The sequence below is a fragment of the Felis catus genome, chromosome E3 (assembly GCF_018350175.1).
Source record: "Felis catus isolate Fca126 chromosome E3, F.catus_Fca126_mat1.0, whole genome shotgun sequence".
NCBI classification, from domain to species: Eukaryota; Metazoa; Chordata; class Mammalia; order Carnivora; family Felidae; genus Felis; species Felis catus.
The window spans coordinates 836,901-847,994 of NC_058383.1; the positions used below are offsets into that span (position 1 = coordinate 836,901).

Below are 11,094 nucleotides of genomic sequence, written 5' to 3' on the forward strand. Positions count from 1 at the left end.
TCAAGGGTGGTGCCGTCCCACCTCCACGTGGCGGCCCTGTGGTCTGGCGCAGGGCTGACACTCCCCGTGCCTGTGAATTCTGCTACAGTTAACTGAAGATGCCTTTCTAGTAAGACATCGGGCCTTCATTTCTCTATCGACACCTGAGCCTTGTTTGGCCCCCACTAATGCACGTTGCCTCCGTCCAGCAAGCGCGTGTCCTTGTGAACAACGCCCTGAAGCTGTATTCCCAAGATAAGACCGGGATGGTGGACTTCGCCCTGGAGTCTGGTGGTGAGTAGACTGAACACGGTGGTCACCTGCTGGCGGGCTTGCAGACGCGACCGCTGCTACCTGCCCCGATTCCATGTGGCCCTGAACCTGCTAGAACTAGGTAGTCCCCGGTGCTCTTGATTTAGCGTGTGGTCAGGTTCTCCCACAGAAGGCCGGTGTTTATGCTCACACGTCCATGGGCGTGAGCCCGTGTACCTGTGGGCATCAGCAAAGTCCCAATTTGGGGGCATTTGAGTAGCTTTTAGGTTTTTCTAGCTACATCAGAGTTTACTGCCACAGAAATATTGCTTAAGTATTTGCGATGTTTTGCATTGTAAGGTGTGTTTTTTTTTAAGTAATGAAGTACAGTAATTGATACCAGAAAAGTGGTTTTTAAATGGTTTCCGAGAGCACTCGATACGTGAACACGTGTTGTTTAGGTGTCCAGTGAGCGATGTTTAAATGCCTGCTGCGTGTGAGGACTGTTCTGGGTCCCGGCCCTACGGGAGCTGTCACTCTGTAGGGGACACAGATGACAGACAGGAAGTAGCCAGTGGTACCTGTCCGTGAAAACGGCTGCTGAATACGTAGAGCGACGGGGATGCTGTTCTGGTTCCGCAAAGACATCAAGGAGAAAATTGTGGTCCATTAAGTCGGGGAGGTGCTGCGTGCCCGCGTGCCCAGGCTCAGGGCCCGGGTGTATTTGGAGGAACAGAATTGCGGTTTAGTGGGGCACCCGGTGGGCTCTGTTGGTAGATCGTGGGACTCTTGATCTCCAGGTCATGAGTTCAAGCCCTGCGTGGGGCTTCATGCTTCGTGAGGCCTACTTTAAAAAGTGAAATTAAATTAAAAAAATTAACAAAGAATTTAAGAGGATTGTGGTTTGGTGAAGTGGTTCGCACGCTTCCCGTCACCTGCCTCCTCAGGGACGTTCGGGACAGCGCCTGGATCAAACACAGAGCGTCTCTGTGAAGAAATGGGCCTATATCCATGCCACACGAGACAGGTCGAGACTCCAGGTGACATGATGTCTGTTCGGGGAAGGTTTGGCCACAATGTGTGTAAGAGAAAATCTTAGTTTTCTGAGTTTTTAAAATGTAGGAATTGCAGACCAAGGGTTAGCAGACCAACATTTTCTCTTAGGAGGTTCTTTTTTAGAGCGAGGGTGTGCGCGTGTGGTCTGGGGCAGAGGGAGAGAGAGAGAATCTTCAACAGGCTTCACACCCACACAGAGCCCGACGCGGGGCTCAATCCCATCACCCTGGGACGCTCAGCCGACTGCGCCACCCAGGTGCCTGAAACAGGGTCTTGCCACGCGGTAGACAGTGCAAGCGTCGGGGAGCCCTGCACGGCAGCAGGGACACGGTTTACCCTAACCCAGCCCTTGAGGAAACCCGAGCGCCGCCCCTGGTCAGGAGCCTGGTCCCCGCTGGCCCCGCTGCAGCCGCGGCCGTGACGCCGGCCGTCTGTGTCTCTGCAGCGGCGCCGCGTGCTGGCCGGGAGCCTCTGTTGCGAGCAAAGTCCTCCACGTTCTTCTGGTGCTGAATGGGAGTCAGGAAGGCCGTCGGCTCTTCTGTGTGTGTATTTTGTTGAGAATGACTGTTCTAGAATATCGTGATAAACACGTTTTTGAAATTCAGTGATTTATGAAGAAACTATTTGCAATTCTGAGACATCAAATGCTCTTCTAACCATTCAGCTGGGTCATTGTTTTCTTAGAAGCATAACTAATCCTTACAGATTTGTATGTCATTAATTTGGAATTTGGGCAGTTTTGATGAGGTTGAACTGAAGGTTCTGTCACTATGCAAGGCACTTGTCGACTCTATCTTTTACGGTGTCTGTACTTAAGGACGCTTTTTGTTTTCAGTGAGAATAGGATGTTTAAAGACACAATACAAAGGTTCAGAAATTCAAGTCTGTTGATCAGTGAGGTCGGAATCACTTTCTCTTCTTTTTTGAGTTCCCAGCGCCCAGGTCTGCCCCCCACAGTCAGGGGAAGTGCCCGCATGTGCGCGCTTGTGTAGGTGTCCTGAGGGGTTTGATGGACAGCCACACTCGGGAGCCACGGCCTCTTAGAATACGAGCTTGTATTTGCATTTGTATGACGTTTTAATTTGTTGTTCCCCACGCCAGCTCATGTGCCTTGCCACCAACATCCTGTCTGCCCTGTTTCCTGTTGAGGGGCAAACTGGACCTTTCTTTTTTTTTTTTTTTAACACTTCTTTTTAATGGAGATACAATTCACATAAGCTAAGCTTCACCCTTTGAAAAGCGTCTGATGTGGCGGGTTCGTGGTCACTGTGTCACTGTGTCGTGCAGCCGTCTCGCTCCAGAATATTTGTGTTACTCCAAGGAGACCCCTGGACCTGGTAGCACACGCTCCCCCCCCCCCTCCACCGCCACCGTTCCCTGAGCAGCTGCTGATCGAGCGTGTCCCATCGCTGTGGCCTGTCCACAGTAGGCCCTCTGAGAGCAGACGCACGTGCGCACCTGTCAGGCAGCTCTGGGGCCTGTTGATTTGTCATTTATTTAGAAAGAGGAAAAAAAGCTCGTTGAGAGTCGCCGTAGTGCAGACAGGGGGGGCTTCCCTTGTGTCCTGAAGCGGCTGCAGACTCTGAATGCTCGGCTTGGCAGAAGAGTGAGCGAGCCTGGGGCCCATCATAGAGTAGACGGTTCCCTGTGGACACAGAGAGCTGCACGTGAGCCCCCGTGGCGGGGACGGGCCCCCCGTGACCGCTTTCCCGGCGGCCGGTGCAGACACCCAGGCAGCTCCGACCTCTGCTTTCAGGTGGAAGCATCCTGAGCACTCGCTGCTCAGAGACGTATGAGACCAAGACCGCACTGATCAGCCTCTTCGGGATCCCGCTCTGGTACTTCTCCCAGTCCCCCCGCGTCGTGATCCAGGTAAGCCGGCCGGCCCGGGGTCTGCGCACAGCCCCCGGCACCACCCCGATACCTCCAATCCCCTCGCTGTGCTCGTGTGCCCTCGTCCGCGAGTCTGTCCCCGCAGTCCCTGCAGTGGCGATGCTCCGCTGTGGCCGCGCTCACGGCCGAGGACCTTCCCTCGTGAGACAAGCTCGCGCTTTCTCGGTCTTTAAAGAGGCAGAGCAGGTGGACACGGTCGCACCTCAAGGAAGGTGCCTCCGCGGGACTGAGCCCCGGGGGCCTGGGGGGCCCATGCTCACACAGCATTTGCGGCTGCCTCTGTCCGGGGTGTCCGCGGGCTGCCCTCAGCACACGCTGCTGCTCCGCGCCCATTTTACGCGGTCCGTCCCAAAGACTCAGGGGAGGAATTTCAACTGTATGTTGGTTTCCCTTCAGTTCTGAAATGCTGCCTTGTGTTAATGACAGTTTTGAAGAAAGGTCCAACGATTCCTTTTGTGGGAACTGTGCGCAGGATAGCTGTCTTTCACTTGGAAACACATCCAGTCTTAGAGAATTCGTGAATTACCGTGAACGTTTAAGTATCGGTAAACTTAACATTTCGGAGCTCGGGTGCTGTCCTGGTAGCCTGGCTGTGGTCTGGTGCGCGGGACCGGCTTCCCTTCGGTCCTGAGTGCGTGTCGGGCGGGGTGCCCATCGCTGCGGGCGGGTGGACTCCACGGCGGGCGCGCACCCCCAGGCGCGGGGCGGACGGCCGCGTGCCCCTGCACCGGTTTGTGGGTGCTCCCGGGACCCCGGCAGGTGCTGCCTTGGCTGCAGGGTGGGGCCGTTTGCCATCATAACAGTTCAGAGGTCTTGATGTTCCTGTCGTCCCCCCGGTACCACACTGGCCCACGGCAGTCGTGCCTGCTCCGCCGACTGGATCGGTGGCACTCTGTGTTAGGCGTGCGTGAGGAAGGGACTGCTCTGTGAGGAGCACCCACACGGGAACCTGGACGGGGAGGCTGCATGTGAGGCACTGGTGCCTGCAGACACAGGACCGGCTCCTACCTCCACAACCAAGGCAGGGCAGCCGAGAGAGTGTCCCCCAGCCCCCCAGGGCTCAGGCCCAGACCTTCTTGTAGAGGGCACAGCCAGGGCTCACTGAATGGTGCCACCCTCCAGGGTGCTGGGGAAGCTGTTCCCAGTGAGGGCACCCTCCGTGCACAGAGCTTAACCCTTGAGGTCCCAGTCCATTTGCACAGGGCAGGTACAGAGGATAGATAAATCAGGAACGAGGGATCAACCAAAACTGAGTACAGGCGTGAGCAAATACACAGGTGTCACTGTGTCTGTCCCTTCCCCTCCTGCTCCAGCTCACGAGCAGCTGCCTGCCAGGGACCCTGCCTCGTTCACTTGGTGCTTTCTGGCCAGCACAGTGCATGCACCAGGCCCCCCGTCACAGGCATGGTGGCTTCTCTCACAAAAATATCCCTACGCCTGTGTCGTTTTGTATTTTGCCAGTGTATCATAGGGACAGCAGAGGGTAGCTGGGTCAGAGGGTAGATGCCAGGACGGGCTCTGCTGGATAGCGCCAGGTTACGGAGGGGCACGTTCTAACTGGCGTGTGTTAGAGTCGACGCTGCCCCCGGTTCAACGACAGACACTGTCAAACCCGTGCATTATTGTTGATCCTTTCGGTGAAAAAGGGTAACCACCTGTCGTTTGAATTTGTATTTCTATTGTTATTACGTAGCATGCAGCATCTTTTCATATGTTTGAGGACCATTTAAATTTACTTCTTTTAAAAAATGAGTTTGTCTTGTCTATTTTCGTTTAAGGCGCTGGTTACCTTAACTTTCATGAAACTCATTAACATACTGGAGATCGTCACCCTCTGGCGTTTAAGTTGCGAAGGCCTTTCCGCATTTTGTCTTTTGATCTTGCTTATGATGGCTGTTTACCGTGTAGAAGTTTGTTTATTACTACATCGGTATTACTAGTATCTTGTCGTTGCTGTGTGTTAAGTTTCAGATTGTCAAGATACGTTCTTCAGGGCTCGTTCAACCTGCAGTTGACCCTCAACGACAGGTTTGAGCTGTGCGGGTCCGCTTCTGCACCGTCCTCCCCGTCATGAGCTCTGTGGTGCTGCTTCTCTCTAGTTTATTTCATTGTAAGAGTGCAGTGTATCGCCCATGCAGAAAGTGTGTGATGCCCATGCAGCAAGCCCTCTGGCCGCCTGTAGGCTGTCAGTAGAGGTGCTGGGGAGCCAGAGATTATTCGTGGGGTCTTCACCGTGCAGGCAGCTAGTACCCCGGCCCCCGGGCCGTTCTAGGGTCACGTGTATTAAGTTTTCGGTTTTTGCCTTTTCCCTAGCCTGACATCTATCCAGGCAACTGCTGGGCATTCAGGGGCTCCCAGGGGTACCTCGTGGTGAGGCTGTCCATGGAGATCCACCCGACCACCTTCACTCTGGAGCACATACCAAAGACGCTGTCGCCCACAGGCAACATCACCAGCGCCCCCAAGGACTTCGCGGTCTATGTGAGTGAGCCTCGTCCCGGCTCTCCCCTCCCTTCAGTTCCAGAACCTCCCTCAGATGAGCCCAGAAAAGGCTGTCGACACAAGTCTGTGTCACCGGCCCCTGTCCCCCCATCAGTGCTCTGAGCCGGTTACGTGCGGAGGGAGACGGTCCAGTCTATCTCAGGGAGGCCAGCGGGTGTGGACTGTGCTCGCTGCCCCCCCGCTCTGTGGGAGTGCTGCCCTCAGGACCAGTCCCTCCGACCCGGAGAGTTCTGTGTCTAGAGAACGTTTGCCCATTCGGCCATAAAGGCAGGCGTGACAACTATACGCTGCTGAACTTACAGAAAACTCCCAAACACGAAAGTTGGAGAAAGAGCCCCCAGAATCCCAGCACCCAGAGAACTCATTGTTCATATCCTGGCGTTTTCTGCCCTGTCCACTTTTTTCCCTGTAAAAGATACAGCCGAGACGGCACAGTTTGTATTTTGTGATGGCGATAAACGCTTTGTACGCATCTTTAAATACGTGAAACACCGTCACGTAGCGAGGCGCTCGCGTACCTTTCCACTTCTCCCGCTGTTGCCGCAGCTTCTGTGTTGGGGGCTGGCGGCCGTACCCGCGGTCTCCCTCCCCCCCCCCCCCCCCATAGACTGGACGCTCACAGTGGCACCACCGTGTACCTCGTGGCGGGGGGCGGAAGGGGGGCGTGAGCGTGCCCTGGCCAGTGCTTCACCTCACTGAGCCCTCTGGTCCTAACCTCCACTAGCCTGGCCGGTAAAAACGGCCTACTTGGTCTACGTTTCTGTGTTTCACACGCATGTTTCCTCTTTTGTAGGTTCATTTTGTTTTTATTCATTTATCTTCCGGGAGTCTTAGTTTCCTTAAGCACATCTGAGCTTTTTCCACATAGAAACGCCTGTCACGCGTCCCTCTTACAGACACGCTTCCCAGTGTGCGTCCTGATGCTGCACGTAGCCACCTCTGCTCGTCCTCTGTCACTGCTTCCACGCTTCGCACGGAAGTCCCTTCCCGCTCTGACCCACTCTGACAGTCGCCCGTACTTCCCACTGGCTGCTTCCTCGATGCGCCAAAACACAAACCAAAGTCACCCCTTAGCCACGTTAAGCGTGTGGTTTGCCGGATTCGGCGCGTTCACGAGGCTGTGCCGCTGCCGCGCCATCCCCACGGAACTTCGTCTTCCCAAACCGAGCCTCCGTCCCTGTTCCACACTAGCTCCTGGCGCCCCGTCTGCCCTCGTGCGAGTCGGCCTCCTGCGGCTTCACAGCCTGCTGAGCCGCCGTCCTTTTCCCAGGCTCATCCGATGCCCTGGGGCTCCGCTGTGGCGTGTGGAGCGCCACGCGGGCCGGGCGGTCACGGAGGGGTGCCTGCGGTCAGTCCCTCCTCTCTTGCTAGCTTGCCGGTTCCAGCTGTGCTTTTCCCTGTCCGCGTCCGAGAGGAACAATACCTCCCTCGGGGGCCTGTCGTGAGCTGTGTGGTTGTGGAATGCCCAGCATTTACCAGGTCTTCTGGCGAAGGCCTTATTCCTGCTTTGATCTTCCCAGATTGTGTAGAAGGAGGGCAGTCTCCGTTAACGCGGTGTCGTTTTTCCATTTGTTAACGACTGTGTGGCTTTGGTCTCAGGGACTAGAAAACGAACACCAGGAGGAAGGACGGCTCCTGGGACGGTTTACATATGATCAAGACGGGGAGTCCCTCCAGATGTTCCACGCGCCGGTAAGCACTTGCGCGGCTCGGCCCGGCCCGTAGCTTCCCGAGGCCTGACCCGCACTCCGCCTGCTCTCGGCTCAGCAGGACCCCCCGCTGGCCTCAGCAAAGCTGCCCGGTGGGGTCCGTGGGCATCAGCCCGAGCGAGTGACCCTGAGCCTCCTGACTTTTCCCAGAGGAGCCTTCTTAGCGTATATTTGGTTCCATGTGCATGTGTCCCGTTGCCGGAAGCCGAAAGTAAATCTGGGGCCCGCTAGGAGTCCCGTTTCTACCTGAGCTACGTGTCCTAGGATACGTGCCTTAGTTCATACTGAGAACTTAATCCTCCAGCTTGACCGCTTACTCTCAAATATCGTGGTCGGGAAAGTGATCAGGCTTGGGGTGTTCATGTGGATAATCGTGATTTCCTCCCCACGTTGTGATTCCAGAAAAGACCCGAGAGAGCTTTCCAAATAGTGGAACTTCGGATTTTCTCTAACTGGGGCCATCCGGAATACACGTGTCTTTATCGGTTCAGAGTCCACGGAGAACCCATCAAGTAAAGATCCCGCTGTCAGTTCTTGTACATCTTGTATATACTGGGACAGCCTGACACACTGGAACCCTTTGTGAACCAGGGCACATGGAGTAACAGGATACTGTCACCCCTAAATAAACGCCACCGACTGCCACTGGGAGTGGACGCCCTGCTTGCTCTTCTGTCCACAGAAAACACTGCATGTCGAATGCGTAGTTTCACCGAGGTCTGCCAGCAACAGCCGATCTCTGTGGAGATTCCTTTGAATGTGTGGGTCACAAAGACACATGTGTTGTTTTGGGGATTTGTTTTTGAACATGAAGCTCTTGATACTTGTATTTTCTTGACATCAGGAACAAAGCAAATTAAAAGGTCGAAGTGTTTGAAGCTTTGATATTTAGCCTTTCACTGGCCCTTCTCAAGGACTTTCGGGGGCAGATCGATTTCATGTGTTCGATCCAGCACACGTTTCTTTCAGGGAAAAACCGCGTCACCAAGTTTCGGTTGTGAACTCCTTTTTTCCAGGGTAGGATTTTTCCCTTTATCCCGCACCAGGTGGGGAAATTCCTGCAATGTGTTTTTCTGCTTAGTCTGTTTTACTGTGGGCTGAAGGGGGGGTCTCACATGAAAGGGGGCGGTCTGGATCTAAATGGACACATCAGTCGAGCTCTCGGGTCTCAAAGAGGCTCATCCCCCCGGGGGCTGTCCCCGAGTCTGCGCAGTGTCCGAGGGAGCCGGGACACCCAGGCTTGTGGGTGTCGTCTGCGTCTGGTTTGAATTTTGCTGCAGAGTTGAACACTAACTAACCTGCTCCCTGTCTTTCCGAGTCTAAAATTTTTCCTCCACTGACGGTTATCCAAGGGGGTTGTTCAGGGTAGCAAATTCTTGAAACCATTACATTTTGTGGTTATACTTTTTCTCACAGTGGCACTTTCTTCCCGCCTCTAGCTGGGATTTGCCTCTTGCTATGGCTGTCGGCCGTTCTCAATTCCTTGAGACTCATTGTTTATAGTTAATATTTAATATTTAGACTATTTTACTGAGCAGACTTTATAAATGAGATATCTGCAAGGCACTTAAAGTGTTACAGATGTTTTAAAAATTATTTAAGTTTTATTGGTTAAGACCGTTCTTTTGGTGTTCTCATAAATACTGTATTTTCAGAAAAAGAAAATGATGGTGCTGACTGGTTTTCTGAAGAGTTTTATGTATATTGCACAACAGTCCTCAGATACATAAAAACTACACAAAGTAGCATTTTTTTCACTCTTCTTAGAATTGGGACTAACTAATGCCTATGCAGTTAAGTCAGATAAAATGTATACAGATGTTTCATATATTACGGGATAAATCTATAAATCAAAATTTCCTATATAAAACTAAATTTGGGAGTTGGGTGGAAGTATTTTGAATATTTATTTTTAAAGATGCAAGATAGGACTTTGTGCGCGGTATTTTTGTAAATGCTTTTCAAAACACTTGTCTTTGGTAGTGCTGCTTTTGCTGCCACCAAATTGATAAGATGCTATTGAAATGTTTAAATAAAGAGTTTAAATTTTTAAAAGTGCATGTGATGTTTCGAATGCATAATAAATGGTGTCTTTTCTCAGTTTGCTCTGTTCCTGCCCGTGGGGTGTGGGGCGATGACGCTTGCGAGTTCTAGAGACGGCCCCTTGGGAAACGAGGTGAACGGTAGAGAGGGTGGCCGGACAGGGAGAAAATCGGGAAAAAGAGGAGGTGGCTCTCCTCCAAGGGACATCTGCGTCATCAGGGCACCTGCTGCCAAAGATGGGTTTGGGACGGGAGTTCATTTGTAAGTCTGACCCGGGATTGGTTCATTCAGCCAACGCCTCCTGAATGCCTACTGTGTGCGGGAGGCCCTGGGCTGAGGATCCCTAGTGAGCCAGGACAGAGCACCTCTTCGGCAAGAGCTGAAGCGGGAGGAAGCAGCACAGCACCTCCGTGGCGGGGCGTGAGGCCTCCGCCTGGAAGGGACCCTGGAGGCCAGGACCCCCAGGGGAAGGCTGCACCTGCGTCTCCCTGTCGGTTTTCGGGTTCCCACTCTCTTTTTGCCCTTCTGGAAACACTATGCCCACTAGCAAAAATAGGTGTATACTTCGCTGTTGTTTACAGGAGACAAATGACGGCGTACTCTACTTAACAGCGCTGTGCCTCCCTTTTTTCCATTGTGAAAAATACCTGGAGATCTGTCACAAAGGAACTTTAAAGAAAATAGCAATACCATTGGGGATTTAATGGTTACTGATCTATGGACATTTGTTTGCATCATCTATACGAACAATAGGTTACAAACAAGGACTCTGTAATCAACAACCTCCGGGGTCTGATGTTGGCTGACACTGAACTCCAACTGGGCTGCAGTTGTGCTCCCCACCCCCAGTCCCTGTCCCCATCCCCAGAACCCATCCACTGTCCCTATCCCCATCCCCTGTCCCATCCTTTTCCCTGTCCCCAGAACCCATCCGCTGTCCCTATCCCCATCCCCTGTCCCATGCTTTTCCCTCTCCCCAGAACCCATCCTTCTGTCCCCAGAACCCATCCACTGTCCCCATCCCCTTCCCCAGCCTCCATCTGTGTCATCTCCTGCTCCCATCCTTGTCCCTGTCCCCATAACCCATCCTCTGTCCCCAGCCTCCATCTGTGTCCCCATCTCTGTCACCATCACCCATCCTCTGTCCCCATCCCCTGTCCCATTCTTGTCCCTGTTCCCAGAACCCATCCACTGTCCTCATCCCATCTCCATCCCCTGTCCCAGTCCCCATCCCCTGTCCCATCCTTGTCCCGGTCCCCATAACCCATCCTCTGTCCCCAGCCTCTATCTGTGTCCCCATCCCTGTCCCCAAAACCCACCCTCTCCCCATCCCCGTCCACAGCCGCCGTATGTGTCCTCGTCCCCTGCCCCCATCCCTGTCCTGTCCTTGTCCCCATCTCCCACCAGACTTGCAGCTCTGTGTTAACAGGTGCTTCTGCGTCCAAGCGAGCCGGCGACTCGAGCGATGACGTGTCATCTCGACTTCGACCTCTCTTTGGTCCCAAACCCGGGCCAAATCAGGACCCTCACCTCCCCTGTACCCGCGCCCGAAAGCGTGAAAACACAGCTTTTATTTAGGAATCTTTGCGTCCCAACGATGGTGGAAATGCCGCTTGTTTCACCTCAGGCCACCCTCCCCAGCCCCGCGCCGCTCAGCCTC

At 53.8% G+C, this 11,094-nt stretch overlaps 1 protein-coding gene across 19 annotated transcripts in view; it reads left to right on the plus strand.

The window, feature by feature from the left end:
- The window catches only part of SUN1 (Sad1 and UNC84 domain containing 1), a 53,302-nt gene extending 43,853 nt beyond the window's left edge, over positions 1–9,449 (plus strand). For all 19 annotated transcript variants that reach the window (XM_023246231.2, XM_023246230.2, XM_045047761.1 and 16 more), the window contains 5 exons: positions 189–273; positions 3,044–3,159; positions 5,494–5,661; positions 7,282–7,374; positions 7,794–9,449. In XM_023246231.2, coding sequence (XP_023101999.2) covers positions 189–273; positions 3,044–3,159; positions 5,494–5,661; positions 7,282–7,374; positions 7,794–7,907 — 576 coding nt within the window. In that variant the 3' untranslated portion in view covers positions 7,908–9,449. The remainder of the gene's footprint in view (positions 1–188; positions 274–3,043; positions 3,160–5,493; positions 5,662–7,281; positions 7,375–7,793) is intronic.
- Positions 9,450–11,094: the final 1,645 nt, after the last annotated feature.